Source organism: Electrophorus electricus, chromosome 5, assembly GCF_013358815.1.
Source record: "Electrophorus electricus isolate fEleEle1 chromosome 5, fEleEle1.pri, whole genome shotgun sequence".
Lineage (NCBI taxonomy): Eukaryota > Metazoa > Chordata > Actinopteri > Gymnotiformes > Gymnotidae > Electrophorus > Electrophorus electricus.
Genome location: NC_049539.1, coordinates 1526102 through 1546966, shown reverse-complemented (window position 1 = coordinate 1546966; position 20865 = coordinate 1526102). Strand labels below are relative to the sequence as shown.

Genomic DNA, 20865 nt, shown 5'->3' with positions numbered 1-20865 from the left:
TACCGGTCTGTCGGGAACAAACCTGGCAATCCTTGATCCATATGGAACATCTTGTAGCATATAGCAATGAACACACATTGTATTAACATCCCTTAATCTGCAGAGATCTAACAAATTCAAAAACACCCAAATTTTGATCCAAAATGTTTTTATTAGTCATTACTGAAACATGACACCTGCTTCATCAGATCCTGGGAATGCAATGCTTCTTCCCATATTGCGGTAGAAATGAAACAAGACCTGCTACTTATGATGGTGTACAGCTTTAAAACACAGGGCCAGTGCAGTCTTATGAGATCCTTCCCTGCACGCTGACCGCGGGACGGCACTGCCCTCTGCACTAATGTGGAAAAAATGGTTTTATATTTATGCCCTGCTGTGAGGGCAGCACAAATTATTTTTCATTCAATCTGAAATCCTCAGTCGTCGTCCACTGTAGGTGTGATGGTCACGCCCCTCCTGATCTGACCCCAGCCAATCAGACTAGAAACAGAAAAAAGAGGGCGAGGCATTAATCAATATAAAAATCTATACAAAAAAAAGCTCTCCATGTCTGTCAAGTCATCATTTTAGTGCTGTTTAATCTGCTCACCGCCAATGTTTCTCCACTCTGCGACTCAGAGCTATCTTCTCCCCCACCTCCGTGCAGACAGGGTTGGTGAGCACGATCTTGGCCAAATCAGCCTTCACTGCACTCACACGGCCTCCCGTGGACAGAGAACCGATGTTGACCATCAGCACCTCGTTCTTGGACAGCTTCTGAACCTGTGACCCAAATGAAGAGGGGTTTAAAAAAAATAAAATAAAAAAATCGCCATCCCTTCCACACCCGTGGAAAACAGGCACTTCCACCTTGCATTTCAGTCCGCTTGGTGTAGCCATCTGTGCCCATCTAAAATTCAGCAGAGCACCTCAATTCTAGAAGAACGGGTACTTCGCTCACCTTTGCTGCTTTCTTATCGCCTTCTGTGCGGACACCGAGCAGCCTCCTCAGAAGGAAGTAGGAAATCTCCAGCTCCGTGAAAATCTCTGGAAGAGCCCCAACCGCTCCCAGGACCTGCCCGACCATCCGATCTGCTCGGCACAGCGTCGGGTCGATTTTGGTCCCCACACCTGCACAAGGGCGCACAGAGTGGCTCTAAAAGGATGCCTATGGTAGCTTAACCGCCACAACTCTCACACTCTCTCACGTGCGTACCGATCAGGCCACCGGGTGCAGCGTACTGGAGGTCATTGTGCTCAGCGAATAGCGAGACGATCTTGGAGAAAATGGGTTTGCACATGAGTTTCCCTTCGTGGTCCTTAGAAACAATACCAGGCCTGACTTCGATCTCCTGTCCCACCTAAAACCAGAAATCAGGAGGATGAGATGGAGGAACACGTGACACCAACAAAAATGGGCAAAACCCTGCAACACCAGAAACTGCCGAAAGACGCTGTCACGTAAACAAATATTACTGACGAACCAAATGCTACTAACTAGGGACAAAAAGGACAGATTACATGATTTCTACCTTTTCCTGTAAAAGTGATGTCAAATTTATGACATCAATTATAATTTACGAAGATAGCTGGTTTATAGACCTCATATAAATCTATCAGCTGCCTGAAGCAGACAAAAGTGGGCGAATCTCACCTTCAGAACTCCTTTGAGGATACTGCCTCCAGCTACACCTCCTTTTAGATCATCCACCTCACAGCCAGGCTTATTGACATCAAACGATCTGATTACTGCAGGGGGAAGAAGAGACTCCTGCACACCAGTCTTACACACACAAAAAACACCTGAAAGGTGCATATAAATATTACTACTATATTTTCAGAATTTGGCAGATGCTTTCACCCAGAGCAGATGGGTTTATCTGTATTTAAATACAGCGTTTATCTCTACAAGAGTGGGTAGTTTATTTAACAGCAAAGTAAGCACACCTGACTCCCAGGTAAATGGAAGGTAGAAGATGTTAGCTTTATTTTGTGAACCTGTGGATCAAGTTGTGATGTGAACGCCCTTCCACTGGAGAGGACTCACGGTGAGAAGGTATTTACCGATCAGCCTCGGCTCAGAGGTAAAGTCCCGGACAGGCACGGGGATCTTCTTTACTATGTACTCACACACCACCTCTATGTTATATTTTAACTGTGCTGAGATTGGGATGATGGGAGCCCCCTCTGCAACTGTGCCTGTAAAAAAAAAATAATACCACAAAAATGTAATAAGTGATATTATACATGTACTGCTATTTATTCATGTGTCAAGTTTAAATGATTGTGTAGGGATAGACTCATTACCAGATTTAGATTCAACACACCTCATGGACCTGGCTTGTAATGCACTCATTCATGTTTAACATGATTCACCACAAGGGGGCGCTGTTAGCACTGAAACAGCTTTGGTGGACATGGTGTCCTCGTTATATGCGCTAGTATACAAGTGAGATTTCCAATGCATGTATACAATTAACTTCATTTTAAAAAAGGAACATTGGGAGACCCTGCTGCCAGAGTCCCTGAACAGTCTGAACATTTACAGCATTTAGCAGACACTTTTTATCCAAAGCAATTTACATTTACTGCATTTAGCTGATGCTTTTATCCAAAGTGACTTACAATTATGACAAGTTGAGCAATTGAGGGTTAATGGTCTTGCTCAGGGGCCCAACAGTGGAAACCTGGCAGTGGTGGGACTTGAATCTTCTGATTACTAGTCCAGTACCATAACCACTGCACTGCCACAGGCCCACGGAGATACAGGGAGGCTCTCACTCTCTGGATCCATTTCACCCAAACTCTGAAGTGTTTTATTTAAAAGACCTCAAATGTTTGTTAAAAATAAATAAATAGATAAATAAATAAATTCAGTGTGCTTAACTACATTGTAAGAATATCAAAGATTTTGGTCAATAAATTATGAAATGTTAGCATGCATGGGTTGAGAAAGCCTATTAGAAAAGGTTTAATACAAGGAAAGAGAGGCTTTCAAACTGAACACAACACGCACTCCCTGTAAAGTATGTCATGTTGAAGCAGCACATCTGCACAAACGTGGTAAGCCGTACCCTGTACAAAGGCCAGGATCTGCTCATACTGCTCCTTGGCTTGGCTTTCCTTCACCAAGTCGATCTTATTCTGCAGGATAAGAATGTGTTTCAACTTCATGATCTCAATCGCGGCCAGATGCTCCGAGGTCTGTGGCTGAGGGCACGACTCATTACCAGCTGGAGGGAGAAAACCATGCAGTTACACATCAGCAGCGGCACACTGCTATTGGCCTAATGAGGGGGAAAAAAAACAAAACAAAACACCAACCAATCAGAAGGAGGGCAGCATCCATCACAGCAGCACCGTTCAACATGGTGGCCATCAAGATGTCGTGACCAGGGCAGTCAACAAAGGAGACGTGTCTAACAGGATAACCAGAAAGTAACACCAAACGATAAATGTATTTGCACACAATGTTTCTTTTTTCGGAAATAATACAACATAGGAGAGTGCCCGCCTTGTCCACAAGGTCAAGTTTTTGTTCCTCTACTTGTGCATGGCTCAGATGAAAACGTTCTACTTGACCAAAACTGACATCACTCAAAAACACTGAAGTCAAAGCCACCGGAAAAGAGTCATAAAACAGACAGCAGGGCTCGTAGGGATGGCAGCAGTATACATCAACGAGGTCCGGGTTCTAAAACAAGGACACTGGGAAGAACAGGATGCCTGGAGAAGTCATACACTCATCCTTCCACCACAGAACCCCTCCTAATGGCCTGACCAGTAAAAGAGCTAACCTCACCAGACCAGTTCGACCAGTATATAAAAGAGTGTAACCTCACCAAACCAGTATATTAAAGAGTGTAACCTCACCAAACCAATTTAACCAGTATGTAAAAAAGAGTGTAACCTCACCAAACCAGTTTAACCAGTATATAAAAGAGTGTAACCTCACCGGACCAGTTTGAAGTTGCCTTTGGTGCCAGGAATGTCTGTGGGGAACTCATCCGGCGTGCTACTGCCACACGACCTGTAGCATTCCGGCCGTGGGCAGCTAGGGTCATCAAGTTTATACACCTGCAAGAAGAGCGAAGACCGACTTAGATTATATAGTCATCTCCCAAATTAACAACTCCTACAGATATTACACATCAACAACCTTATGAAACCTGAACAAATCTTTATGAAATAAGTCATGTGACATTAATGAACCTCTCCTAATAAAAGAACTGGAACTACTAGATAGGCGAGAATTTATATTACATATTTCCAATGGAAAGGGTATTTTCTACATTCCTTAAAAGGCAGTGGTCACTATCTGACACTAACCCTTAGAGAGCAGCAGTAATTATTTAAAATTAGTGTTTTTAAATCCAGACTGACTTGCATTACATGGGATTTTAATAAAATCCTCTAAAAGAACCTATTTAAACCTACTCATTGCTAATAGAAATGTTTCCTTTTCTGGTCATACTGTACTCAAATGTACACAAATATACACATATAAAATATACACAAATATTTTAAAAATTGTGCATTAAAAAAATAATGAATTATTGAATTAATGACAATTTCTGTATTGATTTTGTAGACTTGGTTTGTAACTGATGGAACTCTTCAATCCATTCACGGCATCAGTATATTTAAGTATACAAATTAATGCATGAATAATACATCTTTTTAAAAAAAATATCCCTTAGTATAACTTTCACTGTGTAAGACTAGAAGGAAAGCTTGAATGACATCAAATCACTGATGCCCTAAAGTCCTGACTCGTGTGAGGTGGGGTTTCTCACCTTCGCATTGGCATAGCCCAACTTGATCGTAATGTTTCTCTCCAGCTCATTTTTGAATCGTACAGTGTGAACACCAGAAATCGCTTTCACCACCGTCGACTTTCCATGGGCGACGTGGCCTATTGTTCCTGCAGAAAGATCAGTGAGGTAATGGTTTTAGTCGAGGTTTAGGGTCAAACTAAACCACAGCCAGACGCATTCGTGACCAGCACGCTTTACTCTTTTACGCTTTTAATGGGAAGGAGAACCAGGAGTTTAATCAAGCACCAAACCCCAGTAAAAGTGTTGGTCTCAAATGTGGATCTGTGCATAGACAGTCTTGATGACAAACAATGCTATGCCCGTTCTTCTGCATAACTGCATACTGATGTCAGCGTAAGATGTGCGTCATTGTATTAATTCCAAACAAAATGCAAAATATTACTTCACAACAGGGCCTTACATTATGAACATAACTGGATTAGATCAGACATGACGAGAAAGGGCTTGGTGGAGCAAAAGCTTGACGCTGCGCCCACACACACCCACACACCACGGTGTACACACCTATGTTAATCGTGGCTTGTCTGCTGATGATCTCTGTTGAGAGTGGAGTCAGTGAGCTTTCATCCTGCGGACAGACATGCACGTTATCTTACATTCAGTACTAGCTTCAATATGTTTCTATGGACCTGATCCACACTGCATCTCTAATCTCTCATGCGCCTCACCGGGGGAGCTGTTAGCTACCTAGCTATTACAGCTAACAAGCCGCCTCGCTACATACCAGGCCTCAGGTGACCTTAATTCAGAATTAAGACAGACAGGACGACGTTAAATGAGTAGTTAGCACACCGAGAGGCAGACGGCCGAGACTCACCAGCGTACTGAGGTCTTGTTTGGCCAGGTGAGGCTGACCCAGCGTTACTCCAGACTCGTCGCCCGCCATCTTCGTCGAAAAGAAATGAAAGTGTGGCTCTGCTGTGCCTGAACGTCTTATAAAAACGCACGAAAACACTCCGAGACGATATCGGAGTTTCAGCGAATGTGTAAAAGCCAAACCAAACTGCAAGTGAAATCCAAACACCGATTGCACACTAATAAATAATAACTAGAAAGGCAAGCGCACCGCACAGGCGAGAATGATGCAATAGGAAGTCAGCTAATAGCGGGAGGGATGTGTGTGAGCATATGTCCAACACGAAGACAAATGTCATGATAGGTACACCTTTCTTCCATACAAATGTATCTGAGGACGCAAAATAACTTTATCGGCATTTCAGTATGATTTCAGTAGTTTGTAAATCACGTGTCCGGTCGTAGAAACGCGGTGAAGTAGCGGCCGACAGATAAGGGGTCCGTCGTGCGAAGTTGACGTCATTCATTTTGTAGTTTTTTTAAAAGTCCACGTTGTTTCAGCAGGTTAAGAGAAGACAACCACTTTTCATCGATTTAATATTAAAAGATAGCCGTCAAATGTTTCCAAAAATTGTTGAAGTTTCAGTATGACCACGGATAAAAAAAAAATCTAAACACTGAATTACAGTATTTTGAAATATAGGCCTATAAAGTACATACTTTTTTTTGCTATGGGACACCTCATTTAGTCTAGGATATAAACGAGAAATTCAATTTAAAATACATTTATATTATGGAATGTATTTATTTATTCACTAAATTGGCTGCCTTTTACCATAAATACCTCTGTGACTGTAATTTTAAGAAAGGTGGCATCAATTTCCCTACCTTAGACACCAGAAGAATAACTCACATGATTTACAATTATATACAAAGTGTGTTTTTATATTAATCCATTTGTGTAATTGTGCAATTCCTTAATGTGTAAATATTTTTAATCTTTTGTGGTATATTTCTTGTTACCACAGAATGTAATCTAGGCCCAGAAACTCTGTCTCTAGAGAACCTCCTGAGTAGATGCAATATGACACCCCCCACCCTCCAGTGGATTTCCTGCAGAGTGGAGTGAGGAACGCATGCACACACTTTGTGTTAAGATTCTCCAAAGGCTCATGCAACTGTAAGCTTCTGTTAAACCAGGTCAAATGAGTTTGGATAGTTGATTGAAACCTGACAATTGCATTTGTCAAATGGCTGGGGATGGGAGGGGCGGCTGCTCTTGGTTCATAAAGAGACAAACATACATTAAACAAATTAAACATTAAATAAATAAATCATACATGAAACTAAACAAAACATTCATTTTCAAATTTATATTGATGACTTTTAAATAAAATACAGAGTATTGGCTCTCCTTTTTGAGTAAAATGTTAATAAAAATGTTTTAAAAGTTAATTATAACTCATGTCATAATAATGAAAAGAAATCGTTCCAGCTGTGGGTCATGTACTATTTACACAAAAGGACAGGAAATTCACAGCTCTTTGTGAAGGTCAGAGACATGGACATGCCATCCATACAACATATCCTGTAATTCTAGATGTAAACTTGGGTTTTGTTTCCTACATATATGGGCTATTCCCACACTCCATAGAAAGCAGGAGCCCTGAAATACTATTATATTTTCTGAGTGAAATAAAGCAGGCTACTGTGTGCTTCTCTCCACATTTTAAGTTCTACCGGCCTGTACTCTATCATATAGGCCTATATCTAAATATTAGATATATATTAAATATATTATATATTAAAAATGAACTACGGGTAAACAAAGATTTTCCTATCAAGAGCATAAACATGCCTGAAAGAATTCCTGTTAACATTCAAACATTAAGTATGATGAAGCATTTTCAGCCTTTAATACACACTCTGGGACCGAGTTCGTACTAAAATATTACCTAAATGATAAATGGTACATGATGGTGCATGGTAAGGCTTGAAGAAATAATACCTAAATGATAAACGGTACATGATGGTGCATGGTAAGGCTTGAAGGCTGAACTCTGTCGACCTGTCAGTCACATTTCTGAGACTCACCGCCTACAGTTCCGCTCCAGCAGGAAGTGACGTCAGTGCAGACGATAATATGGCGTCTGGGGTGGCTGAGGAGGCTGTAGACAAACACAATGTTGTAGCTCATTCAAAATAGCGCTGGTCTGCTGCTACGCCGCGACGCACATGGACAGCATCTCCGTATCGATCATGAATGTTCGCCTTCGGTCTGTGTGATCTGTGCGGAGCAGCGGAGCTCCATGTCCGAAGGCTCGAAGCGGGGCTGTGTGGAGTCGCATCGCCAAGGTAAACCTCCAGAGCAGAACCTCCTCCACAACAACACTACTGCCGAGGCGCTCTCTCTCTCTCTCTCTCTCTCTCTCTCTCTCTCTCTCTCTCTCTCTCTCTCTCTCTCTCTCTCTCTCTCTCTCTCTCTCTCTCTCTCTCTCTCTCTCTCTCTCTCTCTCTCTCTCTCTCTCTCTCTCTCTCTCGTTCAACACCTGCTGCTGTCTTAGAGAACATTTTAATGGCTTATTCATTTACCTTCACCACTGCTCTCGGGTCAGTGTGTGTAGCCTAGCTCCAGAACGGGTTGCCAGGTCCTCTATTTGTCGAATGTGACTATTGTGATGGCACCAGGCTGCTCAGTTTCCTTTGAACGTTAAAGTTCAAATGGGTGAACTGTAGGTAAAGCAACTCTCTCAACTTTTTGTATCAGAGCTAAACTGTAGAAGTGTCTGGAAATAAGCAGTGGCACATAACATGTTTGTTTTTCTTCAGCTCCTGTGATATACACTCCCTCGGCTTTAGGTCAGCGGGGCAGTATGGTCATTGATCATACTTTTACACACTTAACAGTATAGAGAGCTGTTTTGTAATTCTTTCAACTTGGCAAGAGAAAGTTTTGGTAAGGTTCCACATGTGAAATTTTTTAAACATCTAGCAAACTATACTTTCGACATAAAACGCCTCTTCTTCCCCTGTGCAATTAGAAATGATGAGAATTGGGCACTTTATAGAACAATATGTGTTGTATATTCAAGACTAATATCCAGGTCCTGGGGAGTGAGATGTTGGCATGGCAACCCCACTGACTAGTGTCCTATTGCAAACAGCACTGAGCCCAAGCCTTTGCCTATGTACTCCCAATGTTAGAGAGCACCGATGAGCAGAAAAATATGTCCTGTTTTATTTGGTGTTGGGTAAAGCTAGAAACTAATTAGCTGTCTTGATGTGTGGTTGTTGGTGTGTGTATATTATGTTGGAGTGGGTGTGTGTATATTATGTTGGAGTGGGTGTGTGTATATTATGTTGGAGTGGGTGTGGGTATATTATGTGGGAGTGGGTGTGGGTATATTATGTGGGAGTGGGTGTGGGTATATTATGTTGGAGTGGGTGTGTGTATATTATGTTGGAGTGGGTGTGTGTATATTATGTTGGAGTGGGTGTGTGTATATTATGTTGGAGTGGGTGTGGGTATATTATGTTGGAGTGGGTGTGGGTATATTATGTTGGAGTGGGTGTGGGTATATTATGTTGGAGTGGGTGTGGGTATATTATGTTGGAGTGGGTGTGGGTATATTATGTTGGAGTGGGTGTGGGTATATTATGTTGGAGTGGGTGTGTGTATATTATGTTGGAGTGGGTGTGTGTATATTATGTTGGAGTGGGTGTGGGTATATTATGTGGGTGTGTGTATATTATGTGGGAGTGGGTGTGGGTATATTATGTTGGAGTGGGTGTGGGTATATTATGTGGGAGTGGGTGTGGGTATATTATGTGGGTGTGGGTATATTATGTGGGTGTGGGTGTGGGTATATTATGTGGGTGTGGGTGTGGGTATATTATGTGGGTGTGGGTATATTATGTGGGTGTGGGTGTGGGTATACTATGTTGGAGTGGGTGTGGGTATACTATGTCGGAGTGGGTGTGGGTATATTATGTCGGAGTGGGTGTGGGTGTGGGTATACTATGTTGGAGTGGGTGTGGGTATACTATGTTGGAGTGGGTGTGGGTATACTATGTTGGAGTGGGTGTGGGTATACTATGTTGGAGTGGGTGTGGGTATATTATGTTGGAGTGGGTGTGGGTATATTATGTCGGAGTGGGTGTGGGTGTGGGTATACTATGTTGGAGTGGGTGTGGGTATACTATGTTGGAGTGGGTGTGGGTATATTATGTTGGAGTGGGTGTGGGTATATTATGTCGGAGTGGGTATGGGTGTGGGTATACTATGTTGGAGTGGGTGTGGGTATACTATGTTGGAGTGGGTGTGGGTATACTATGTTGGAGTGGGTGTGGGTATATTATGTTCGAGTGGGTGTGGGTATATTATGTTGGAGTGGTGTTGTCGTTACAGTAAAATGTGCTTCTAACACACCAGAGCAAGGGAAGCACAAACAAAGGAAATGTGACCTTCCCCTGGGAGTGTCAGCGGAGCCGTCGACCGGCCCGGAGGAGGCTGCCAAAAGGTATAGTCACAGGTCACAGGTCACAGGTCATAGGTCATCTTAACCTTTGGTTTCGGGTGTCTTGTACATGGGTTTTAAATAATGCTCAATAGAAAAAAAGTAATAGTAAGCATGTCTGATAGTTTGCAAAGTTAATGACTTATTGTGTTCTGTCATAGCTTTCATTTTTAAGCAGCTATGCACAAGATTGTTACAAATGTGTTAATACTGGCTTGAAATATTAAATAAGCATCATTGTAAAACGTCCATCAACCACACTGCATCTGGAGTCGACGCAGAAAGTCACGTATGTTCAACAGTTATGCCAATTAAACAGGCATCTTACACATATAAAGGGTGTGGGGGGTGTACTGGAAAAGTGTTGCCTTTTTATCCTGATTGGCTGAGACAAATCTTGGCTTCTTTTCCAGGAAATTCAAACACTTCAGCCAGTAAAGCACTACTTTGACACAACTCTGTAGCTGCAGAAGCGTAGCATATGAACTATCTGGTATCAGGTACACCTATGTGTAGCACTTTCAATAGGTTATTCCCCCAACACCCCCAAAACGTTATTATAGATTTAAAAGTGACCTTTTATTGTGTCTTTTGAAGTTTTGTGTGAAAAGGAAAATAAACTGTATGAGTAGTTGATATAAGATCATTGACCTCGTCACTCTGTCAATGTGTTTCACTTTAATTTTAAAGTGGGACTTTTTGTCTTTTAGGTTAAATATCTGTTAACTTGTCATTTAGGTGAAAACCTTCAGAAAAGAGTTTTTTTTTTCTCTACGGACACAAGGGTCACTGTCCTCTGATTGGCTCGGACACCCTCCTGTGACATGCCCGTGGCCAATCAGAGGTGAGTGTGCACTGCGTGTGTGCGCGCGTGTGTGTGCGCGTGTCTCAACAGCACAACTCAAAGTGCTGAGGTATGAATGTTCTTGACGTCCTTCCAGAAGTTTCTTTAGCAACTGGCAAATTTAAGGTCACATAGAACTGTGTGTGCATTGACAGATTTTTTTCTTTATACTGGTCTTACTAATCTTTAAATTACACCAGTAATAGATCATGGTGTAGGTTTTAAATAAGTGCGCGCATGTGTGTGCATGCGTGAGAGTATCTGAGGAAGATTGCAGGGAGAGCGTACAGTATACTGTAATTAAAAACATATAGGTAGAAAGATCTCAGTGTAGCACACAAGGTTTCCAAAACACTTTGCTTTTATGGCTGATGAAGGACATCAGTGCCTTTGGGAGGTAGGAGGCATTTTTACAAACATTTTAAAATCCATTTTCTCTAAATAATATCCAATTGCTGATTGTAGCTCAAGACCACATGCCCTCTAGTGCTGTGGTGCGTGTGAAATGTTCCTGAGTTGTTCCCTCTTCCTAATGTGAGCTTCAGATGCACCTCATTGTTCAAGGGTGGCAACTGGGAAACCGAACCTGAATCCCAGCTTTAAGTTGCACATCACTGCTGCTGAGAAGCATTTGTGAACAGTGCACCTGTTTTGCAGGACCCATAAAAGACTTTACAAAAGCCCCCGTAACACATGTGGAGCTGTTTTTTCATGAATACTAGTGAGTCCTAGTGAGTTGAAATGTCCTGAAGGTGTCCATGTCCCTGTGCCCCTGCAGGTGTCTCATGGCGGGGGATGTAGAGGTGTACCTGTCCCAGGTGCATGATGGGAGCGTATCCTCAGGCTTCCGAGCCCTATACGAGGAGCGCCTTCTGCTAGATGTGACGCTCCTCATTGAGGAGCACCACTTCCAAGCGCACAAGGCACTGCTGGCCACGCAGAGCGACTACTTCCGGGTCATGTTCACTGCCGACATGCGGGAGCGGGACCAGGACAAGATCCACATGAAGGGCCTGACGGCGGCCGGCTTTGGCCACGTCCTGCGCTTCATGTACTACGGCTCTCTGGAGCTCAGCATGCCCACGGTGCAGGAGATCCTGCAGGCGGCGATGTACGTGCAGCTCACGGAGGCCGTGGAATTCTGTTGCTCTTTCCTGCTGGCCAAGATCTGCCTGGAGAACTGCGCTGAGGTCATGCGGCTGCTGGATGACTTCAGCGTGGGCGTGGAGGGCGTCCAGGAGCAGCTGGACGCCTTCCTGCTGGAGAACTTCGTGCCGCTGATGGCGCGGCCGGACTTCCTGTCCTACCTGAACCTGGAGAAGCTGGTGGCGTACCTGGGCAGCGACCGGCTGAGCCGCTTCGCTGAGCTGGAGCTCTATGAGGCTGTGCAGGCCTGGCTCCGGCACGACCGTCGCCGCTGGCGGCACACAGACGCTGTGGTGCAGAACCTCCGCTTCTGTCTCATGACGCCCACGCAGGTGTTCGAGAAGGTGAGTGCAGGCGGCCGAGTGCAGGGGGCCCTACGCTCGCCTCGCCAGAGCATGGCAGTAAACCGAATTCGTTTTGTCCCGCAGGTGAAGACGTCCGAGTTTTACCGCTACTCCCGCCAGCTGAGGCAGGAGGTGGACCAGGCGCTGAACTACTTCCACTCAGTGAATGAGCAGCCGCTGGTGGAGAACAAGTCCACGCGCATCCGCTCGGTTCGCCCGCAGACGGCCGTGTTCCGGGGCATGATTGGCCACAGCATGGTGAACAGCAAGATCCTCCTCCTCCACCGGCCCAAGGTGTGGTGGGAGCTGGAGGGCCCGCAGGTGCCCCTTCGCCCCGACTGCTTGGCTATCGTCAACAACTTCGCTTTCCTGTTGGGCGGCGAGGAGCTGGGCCCAGACGGGGAGTTCCACGCCTCGTCCAAGGTCTACCGCTACGACCCCAGACAGAACTCCTGGCTCCGTATGGCGGACATGTCCGTGCCGCGCTCCGAGTTCGCCGTCGGCGTCATCGGGAAGTTCATCTATGCGGTGGCGGGCCGCACGAGGGACGAGACGTTTTACTCCACGGAGCGGTACGACATCGCCGAAGACAAGTGGGAGTTCGTGGACCCGTACCCGGTCAACAAGTACGGGCACGAGGGCACGGTGCTGAACGGCAAGCTCTACATCACCGGCGGCATCACTTCCTCTTCCACCTCCAAGCAGGTGTGCGTGTTCGACCCGGAGCGGGAGGGGCCGTCGGAGCAGCGCCCGCGCCGGACGCCCGTGCTCACCAGCTGCTGGGAGAACAAGTCCAAGATGAACTACGCTCGCTGCTTCCACAAGATGATCTCTCACAACGGGAAGCTGTACGTCTTCGGCGGGGTGTGCGTGATCCTGCGCGCCTCCTTCGAGTCGCAGGGCTGCCCGTCCACGGAGATGTACAACCCCGAAACGGACGAGTGGACCATCCTAGCCTCCATGCCCATCGGGCGCAGCGGCCACGGCGTGGCTGTGCTGGACAAACAGATCATGGTGCTGGGGGGCTTGTGTTACAACGGACATTACAGCGACTCTATCCTCACCTTTGACCCTGAGGAGAACAAGTGGAAGGAGGACGAGTATCCCAGGATGCCTTGCAAACTGGACGGGCTGCAGGTGTGCAGTCTGCACTTCCCAGAGTACGTTCTGGAACACGTCAGACGCTGCAGCTGAGGGTGTCTCTTTATCTCTGAGAAGATGGAAAAGGAAAAAAAAAAGAAAAAAGGTTTACACATGTGAAAAATACTGATAATGCTTTTAAAACAGTAGGCCAGTGCTTATCTAGGAGGCAGAAACCATACCAGGTTTGGGGCAGGTCACTGCTGGTGGTAAATACACAACCCCCCACCCCCCAACTACCTATATCATTTGATGGGGACATAGAGATAAATACTAAATGTTCCCATAGTTCCCATTTGCGCAAAACTTATTCCGTTCTGTTGTCATGCCAACCTGGAGAGCCGGAGCATATCCCCTCCACACCTCTGTACGTTCACACTCGTTCCCTTTTATTCTGTTTAATAGTGTTTTGAGGTATAATGTTGGCTATGTGCACACCCACTGACACATGAACACACACACGCGTGCGCGTAATTTTAATGCAACCTGCTGCACTTATGAGCAACTGGACAAGATTAACAATACTGTAGATTATCAGTTCCATGAAGATGAGAAACAACTCGGCTTATCCCTCCAGCCCCTGCGTTCTCCATGTGTTGGTGTTGGCAATGTGGGGACACAGAGTGATGCTGGCGAATGTTGCACTGTAAGGGGCGTGTCTCACTGCACCGCAGTGACACTGCCCCTCCCACTGCTGATGATGTAAGAGACGATTCTATCCTTCCTTCCCCAGTATCTCTCTCTGTGTGTGTACTGTAATGCTCTTTAATTTATTAAACTGGTGCAGACTCCGCTCGATCCGCCAGTACAAACCAGCTGCTCCTGTGTTTTATTTTTGCCCCATGAGCTAAAGGGCTAAAGCACATTATGCTTCTTTGGGTTGTTTGTTTGTCATCCCCAACTTTTTTGTGGGCAAGCTGATGCCAAATAAAAAATAAACAAAAACAAACAAAAAAACGTTAAAGGCACATAACATGCAGGATCTATCGTTTTACTAATGACGGTTTATAATTATATAATGATTATAATTTAGTAGTCGTTTCTAAAGTATGCACATGAAGTTATAGGTGGTGAGTGAACACATTTAGGCTTGAAATAAAACCAATAAGATCTACGAGATTGTCAAAAACTAGACTTAATGCTCAAGAATCTTTTAGTTCAGTCCTGTTTGTGTCTAAAATGGTTTCTTGAGCTTCAGAAATCTTACCACAACTCACGTCCTAAACTTTCACCAGGGAGTGCAGGCTCGGGTTTACCTCTCACCAGCACTCACAAGCCACAACTCACAACTGCATCTATGTAGCTGATCTCGGGTATTAGACATCGTCCTTCAAAACAAGGCCATTGTGAGCGAGCTCATAAATTATTTTGTTTGGAAACACCCTTTGAAGTTGTACTAAAGTTGATGCTCATTCAATGTTTTAATTGAGTTGTTTTTTTTTAAAGCATTTTTTTCTGCTATGGTTCTAGCCCCGCTCCCTTTTTGATAATTTGCCTGCGTAGTGATTGTACGGGATGGGTTGGAGGTTCCTCAGAAGCTGACTCATAACCTCACGTCTGTGTCTTGCTGTCATGTGTGTTTTGTTGCCCCGCGTCGCCCCGTCACTGCCCTGTGCAAACAGGTACCACACTAGTCTCTGAAAGGTTTTGTACCGTGTGGATTAAGGTATACTAATTACAGGTATATCAGAATTAGATTTCTAACCTTGTCACATTTATCCCTCTGCAGAATAAAACGAATAATCATGTTTAATAAACCGTACCCCTATATCATAATAGTACTTGAGAGTAATCAGATTGCTAACATATTTACCGTGATCTGATGGTTTACTGCTATTTGGAGACTTTGTAATTCCTTTCCTTAAATAAATGTTCTTATTGTTCAGCTTTTTTTAAAGCTTGGTCATTTTTGAACACCAGACACGACCACGACAGAACACAAAAGCAGAAGTGTATAAATACCTCAATTCCACAAACTAAAGGGTATGAAAACCATCACAGTCGTCTGTAGCACCTAAGCTAACCTCTCAGGCCTGTGGAAACACCACAGCAGCCTGAGGGATTTGATTTTGTTATTCGTTTTAAATTTCATGTTGTGTGGTCCACCCTTTATGTGGTCTTCATTATAATATAATATACCGGCTTACGTTGTAAGTACCCCTGGCCCATATCTGCTGTTAGCCATCTACCAAATCCACGTTTGATCAGAGATGTCTGAACGGGGCGCAGTAAGAGAGCACGTTACTGTGGCACAAAGCGCATCCAGCCGTATATAAGGTGTAGACTGGTTGTTTAGATACTCATTTTAATCTATACATTCCTAACATGGTTTGCCCTTCTAGGCTTTCCCGTGATTTCCACAGCGCAACCCCTCCGTCCCCAAACACGGATGCTCAGTGTCAGAAAATGGCCTCTCGGCTCATGGCTGACAAGAACGGATCTACAGCACCATCTGCTGGACAAAGGATGAGTTACACTGCTCTGAGATAGCGACCACTCGTTCTGACTCTACAAGATCTCTACAAAATATCGGTAAAATGCATGAGAGTCCCCATGTTTAATTAATCACAGAGGCAAACGAACACCTCCAGGTGTAGTGGTACATGGCTAAAACAAATGCCATCTTAACGGGGCTTATCGGTGTGTCTGAGCTCTGTTATCCACCATGCCATCGCACGGTGGATAGCATGTTATTAAATCAAACGTTTTAAAAATAACCAAAAAAGGCTAGTAAAAAAAGGCTAATAAAAAAGGCTAGTTTTCAATGGACGGACGCGGCGCCGTGGCTTAGTTGGTTAAAGCGCCTGTCTAGTAAACAGGAGATCCTGGGTTCGAATCCCAGCGGTGCCTTTTGCCCTTCGAGGAGCTGTAATATAATGTAAGAAAACCCTGACATTCCTAATTGTTAGATAGTTGTTAGCTAGGTAACGTCAGTTGCCATCCCAGAAATAATACATTGAACAATGCGTTCTACTGCAAACACTGATAGATGACCAGATCCGATGTAATGAGAACTTCACCAGCAAAATTCCCAAGACAGTTTTTAGTTCTATTAAAATATTGCAATAGTTAGAGACCCTTGTGCGCGGATAGCGACAAAGTTAGGGAGGCGAGACTAAGATGATTTGGGTATGTACAGAGGAGCAAAGAGAGTTACACTGGGAGAAGGGGTGGTGAGTATGGAGCCCCCAGGCAGGAGGAGCAGAGGAAGACTAAAGTGGAGATTTATGGATTGTGGTGAGGGAGGACACGAAGGTGGTTGGGGTGATGGAGGAGGATGTCAAGGACAGAGCAAGTTGGAGATGAATTACCCCTAACGGCAACAGCAAGAAGAAGAAGAAGAAGAAGAAGAAGAAGAAGAAGAAGAAGAAGAAGAACTACTCATGTTTCAAATCTGACCGAGGCTTGACGTCGACCCTTTCTCTCACAGCAAGCTGTCCAGGTGGTTATACAGTCTCTTGTCATCTCAAAGCTAGACTACTGCAACTCGCTACTTGCTGGTCTTCCTCTAAGAGCCATCAGATTTCTACAGCTAAGCCAGAATGCAGCAAGACGACTGGTCTTCATTCTTCCAAAGTTCACACGTCACTCCACTGCTGCGCTCCCTTCATTGGCTTCCAGTAGCTGCACACATCAGATTTAAAACCATGATGCTCACCTACATAGACCAGCCCCTCCATGCAAGATGTCCATGGACAAATCCTGATCCGTACCTCGGATACTTCGAACTCCAAGCACGGCTTGGCTTGAAACACCATATTCCAAGTCTCATGGAAGACAAGCATGGATAATTTTCTCTGCCCTGGCTCCCAGATGGTGGAATGAACGTCCACTGGCTGTCTGGAGACTTCTGGAATATTTAAATGGATCCTGCACCTCCTGGGTAACTGAAACTCTAGCACGTATAGCTTGATAATGTTTGTTAATGCACTTATAATCGTCTGTTATAAACCTTATGTATTGTGTACTTCTAGGTATCAACAGTGATCCCTGTATTCTAGTTCATTGGTATGTTGGACACTAACCTACTGTACTGTACTAGGATGTATTCTATGAGTAAATGACAAAGCACTTTTGTAAGTCGCTCTAGATAAGAGCGTCTGCTAAATGCCGTAAATGTAAATGTAGACGTAGAAGTGCACAGATACAGAAGTCCAGAAAGTCAAAGTCCAAAGGAAAAGCACACGCCTTTTAAAATTTATTTATTTATTTATGCTTGTCTGTATGTCAGCGCGAGACTTTTATTGTGCCCAGTGAGTGGCTCGTGGCGGTGGGCGTGTGCAGTCGGGGCGGGCGCCAGCCCTGCTGCTCAGGTCACGCACAACCGGGCGGACGGTCAGAAGTGTAGTACAGAACGCAACGTTACGGTAAGTGACACGAACATATTTACTCTCGACCATAGACCATAGGGGAACGTTTATTTATTCACGTGATTAAACCAGGCAACAACACAACAAGCAGAGACGTAGCTGTGCGTAAATAGAAAAGCTTCCAAAGGAAATCCCACTAGTCCTGTCGACGAGCATCTGTCAAGTATGTCCGGTCTAACGCGCTGCAGTCTGAGCAGTTCCCGTTACGGGTAGATCTGGGGTGTCTTTTAAAGCTCTGCACCTGTTTCAGATGGCGAACGAGGCCAGGCCCTGTCCGTGCGCCCTGGGGGACAGGATGGACTACGGGAGTCTCGGAGAAGAGATTCGCATCGAGCACGTCGACGCTTATGTTGTGAAGCCCACATCGGCCCCGGGAAAGGCCGTCATTGTAATCCAGGACATCTTTGGATGGCAACTTCCCAATACAAGATACATGGCCGATATGCTGTCTTCAAACGGATATATGTAATATTTCTTTTCACAGTATGGGTGGTTAAAATTCAAATGGTCGCTGACCAAGGCAACAGTAACCGAATAGAAGTTTTATGGTTACAGTGTGGTTTGTCCAGACTTCTTTGTTGGAAAGGAGCCGTGGAGTCCGTCCAATGACTGGTCAACATTTCAGCTGTGGCTAGAGGACAGGAAACCTACCAGCATCAACAAGTAATGGTTGCTTTTGATCTGTTCAGAGTAGGAAAAGTGTCCTTCTCTCATTCCGGCGATGACTGCACTTTACTATGTGTTTGTCCAGGGAGGTGGACGTGGTTTTGAAGTACCTGAAGGACCAGTGTGGTGCCCAGAGGATTGGTGTCGTGGGCTTCTGTTGGGGAGGTGTGGCCAGTCACTACATGGCTCTCCAGTACCCTGAGATCTCAGCTGGAGTTTCAGTCTATGGTACAGTCTACGAGTACATTTACATTTATGGCATTTAGCTGATGCTTTTATCCAAAGTGACTTCCAATTATGACTGAACACAACTTGAGTAATTGAGGGTTAAGGGTCTTGCTCAGGGACCCAACAGTGGAAACTTGACAACAACAGGCAACCTTCGGATTACAAGTCAAATACCTTAACCACTGAGCTATGAGTAGTCTATAGTACTCATTAAAGCAAGCGCGCATATATACACACACACACACACACACACACACACACACACACACACACACACACACACACACACCAAAAAAACCCAAAACAAAAACAACATGCCACTTTCACTTTGCAGGGATCATTCGAGAGAAGGAGGACAGTTATGAACTTAAAAGTCCAACTCTATTCATTTTTGGTGAAAAAGACCCAGTGATACCACTGGAACAGGTAAGACTGGCTGGTTGAGATAGTGTCCGACAGAACGTCACGTAAACACTTGGTAATAATGTATTCTTCTTCTTCATACCAAGGTGAAAGGCCTTGAGACAAAACTGAAGGAGAGGTGCTCTGTTGACTACCAAGTGAAGATTTTCCCTAATCAAACCCATGGGTTTGTGCATCGTAAAAGGGAAGACATCAATGAGTTGGACAGACCCTACATTTTGGAGGCCAGGGAAGACATGGTAAATTGGCTAAATAAATACATGTAAACACAATGTTAGGTGTACATGTGAAATGCTTCACATTAACTTACCAGTACAGGAGGCCTAGAAAACCATGCAAAATATTTCAAATCTGCTTTCTAGTTATTTTACAGGTCTCGTAAAATATCAAATCTCTATGAATCTTTTGATTTTGATTAGACCCAAAAACCAGGTTTTGCGAGTTCATATTTACTTCAAATCAGGGGAATCAGATGAATTCACTGGAATTGCTGAATCATCACTTAGTCATCCCCTACCTCAGTTTGAAAATAGTGTGAATTTCACAGGGGCCTTCTGGGCCACCTGTCGTGCCCACCCACCTTGACTCTACACCTGTCGTGCCCACCCGCCCTGACTCTACACCTGTCGTGCCCACCCGCCCTGACTCTACACCTGTCCTGTCCACTATGCAGGTGTATCCAAACCCATTTGACCTGATCCACAAAATCCACCATTTATTCATTTAAAACAGGTTTTGCTACCTGAGCTGCAATTGCCTGACATGATTCTTGGTATTCACATATGATCTTCAAATGGGTGTCATGCCAAGGTGTGGGTTACACCAGCCTGTTCCATGATAACAGATCTGTGTTTCTCTCCATTACATCTGGGACAACGTATAGTTTTGAAGAGTCTTAACCTTGAGGTTGGGAGGAGCCAAGATGTCCATGATCTGTTACAGAGTTCCCAGTGAAAGCCCAGGGCTGGCTTGCAAAAACTGCACAAAATTCTGAATGGTTACACATGTATTGTTAAAGAAGTAACCAAAGATCATGAGCTACACCTCTAGCCTTGTTCTCCCCACACACCTATATAATTGGGGCATACTGTACCCCTGAACTGGGCAACTGGGCCTGGAGCTGCTGTGAAGGGTATTTCAGACTGAGGTGGTGTAGTAATTCATTTGACAATCTGATTGTGACCAAGTGGAATAAACAGTAATATTTTTAATCTGAGTCATGCTTTTTCAGTCACCAATCACTGGTTAATCTAAGATTAGTAAAAACTGAATATTTGTAACACAGTGCAAGAGACATTTCCCCAGCCTGATGCTTTCATGTGCAGAATAGATGTGCAATATCTGATTAGTGTCCAAGATTGTCTGTTTACTAACCACATAAAACCTAAGTTACATCATGAACTGCTAAACATCATCAGATATTGGTACCCCCCCACCAAACACTGCAAAACTGAGATGATTCAAACATGTAACCTGAACATATTGTCTGCATTAGTGATGGGTTGGTCAAGACACCATCAGCAAGTCCTGACTGGGATTTTAGAACATTCCTTCTACACATCAGCTGTCACT

The 20865-nt window shown here is 44.5% G+C and overlaps 3 protein-coding genes and 1 non-coding gene across 10 annotated transcripts; 3 read left to right on the top strand and 1 right to left on the bottom strand.

The window, feature by feature from the left end:
* Window positions 1–131: 131 nt before the first annotated feature.
* Window positions 132–5838, bottom strand: eif2s3 (eukaryotic translation initiation factor 2, subunit 3 gamma). Its single transcript, XM_027028091.2, has 12 exons — window positions 5638–5838; window positions 5325–5388; window positions 4779–4906; window positions 3938–4059; window positions 3307–3401; window positions 3057–3215; window positions 2047–2181; window positions 1637–1731; window positions 1199–1343; window positions 944–1113; window positions 593–765; window positions 132–483 (listed from the first exon to the last, which is right to left on the bottom strand). The coding sequence occupies exons 1-12, from the start codon at window positions 5704–5706 to the stop codon at window positions 420–422; spliced, it is 1419 nt and encodes a 472-aa protein (XP_026883892.1). The 5' UTR covers window positions 5707–5838; the 3' UTR covers window positions 132–419.
* Window positions 5839–7715: 1877 nt separating this feature from the next.
* Window positions 7716–15491, top strand: klhl15 (kelch-like family member 15). Of its 5 annotated transcripts, none has more exons than XM_027028088.2 (4): window positions 7716–7970; window positions 10048–10135; window positions 11755–12466; window positions 12551–15491. In XM_027028088.2, exons 1-4 carry the CDS (start codon window positions 7925–7927, stop codon window positions 13658–13660), a joined length of 1956 nt encoding a protein of 651 aa, XP_026883889.2. In that variant the 5' UTR covers window positions 7716–7924; the 3' UTR covers window positions 13661–15491. The 5 variants fall into 5 exon arrangements, with proteins under 5 accessions (XP_026883889.2, XP_026883887.2, XP_026883890.2 ...); XM_027028086.2 differs by having other exon boundaries at window positions 10024–10135; XM_027028090.2 differs by lacking the exon at window positions 7716–7970 and adding an exon at window positions 10871–10976 and having other exon boundaries at window positions 10054–10135.
* An 891-nt stretch (window positions 15492–16382) lies between these two features.
* On the top strand, window positions 16383–16456 carry trnat-agu. The gene has a single exon. It is a non-coding gene; the product is annotated as a tRNA-Thr (tRNA).
* A 1429-nt stretch (window positions 16457–17885) lies between these two features.
* Window positions 17886–20504, top strand: cmbl (carboxymethylenebutenolidase homolog (Pseudomonas)). 3 transcript variants are annotated; one of them, XM_027028079.2, is made up of 7 exons: window positions 17886–17973; window positions 18227–18441; window positions 18532–18639; window positions 18728–18870; window positions 19205–19296; window positions 19380–19532; window positions 20177–20504. In XM_027028079.2, the coding sequence occupies exons 2-7, from the start codon at window positions 18227–18229 to the stop codon at window positions 20180–20182; spliced, it is 717 nt and encodes a 238-aa protein (XP_026883880.1). In that variant the 5' UTR covers window positions 17886–17973; the 3' UTR covers window positions 20183–20504. The 3 variants fall into 3 exon arrangements, with proteins under 3 accessions (XP_026883880.1, XP_026883878.2, XP_026883879.1); XM_027028077.2 differs by having other exon boundaries at window positions 19841–20504; XM_027028078.2 differs by lacking the exon at window positions 20177–20504 and having other exon boundaries at window positions 19380–19934.
* The last annotated feature ends 361 nt before the right edge of the window (window positions 20505–20865 follow it).

Excerpts from the sequence above, each read along its gene's own strand:
- eif2s3 (XM_027028091.2), bottom strand. The coding sequence starts at position 5,706 with ATGGCGGGCGACGAGTCTGGAGTAACGCTGGGTCAGCCTCACCTGGCC. Across the intron at positions 3,216-3,306 it reads TGCTGCCCTCCTTCTGATTG|CTGGTAATGAGTCGTGCCCT; the intron begins GTTGGTGTTTTG and ends TTCTCCCTCCAG. Across the intron at positions 484-592 it reads AGAGTGGAGAAACATTGGCG|TCTGATTGGCTGGGGTCAGA; the intron begins GTGAGCAGATTA and ends TTCTGTTTCTAG.
- klhl15 (XM_027028086.2), top strand. The coding sequence starts at position 7,925 with ATGTCCGAAGGCTCGAAGCGGGGCTGTGTGGAGTCGCATCGCCAAG. Across the intron at positions 7,971-10,023 it reads TGTGGAGTCGCATCGCCAAG|TAAAATGTGCTTCTAACACA; the intron begins GTAAACCTCCAG and ends TTGTCGTTACAG. Across the intron at positions 12,467-12,550 it reads CCACGCAGGTGTTCGAGAAG|GTGAAGACGTCCGAGTTTTA; the intron begins GTGAGTGCAGGC and ends TTTGTCCCGCAG.
- cmbl (XM_027028077.2), top strand. The coding sequence starts at position 18,227 with ATGGCGAACGAGGCCAGGCCCTGTCCGTGCGCCCTGGGGGACAGGATG. Across the intron at positions 18,640-18,727 it reads AAACCTACCAGCATCAACAA|GGAGGTGGACGTGGTTTTGA; the intron begins GTAATGGTTGCT and ends GTGTTTGTCCAG. Across the intron at positions 18,871-19,204 it reads AGCTGGAGTTTCAGTCTATG|GGATCATTCGAGAGAAGGAG; the intron begins GTACAGTCTACG and ends TTCACTTTGCAG.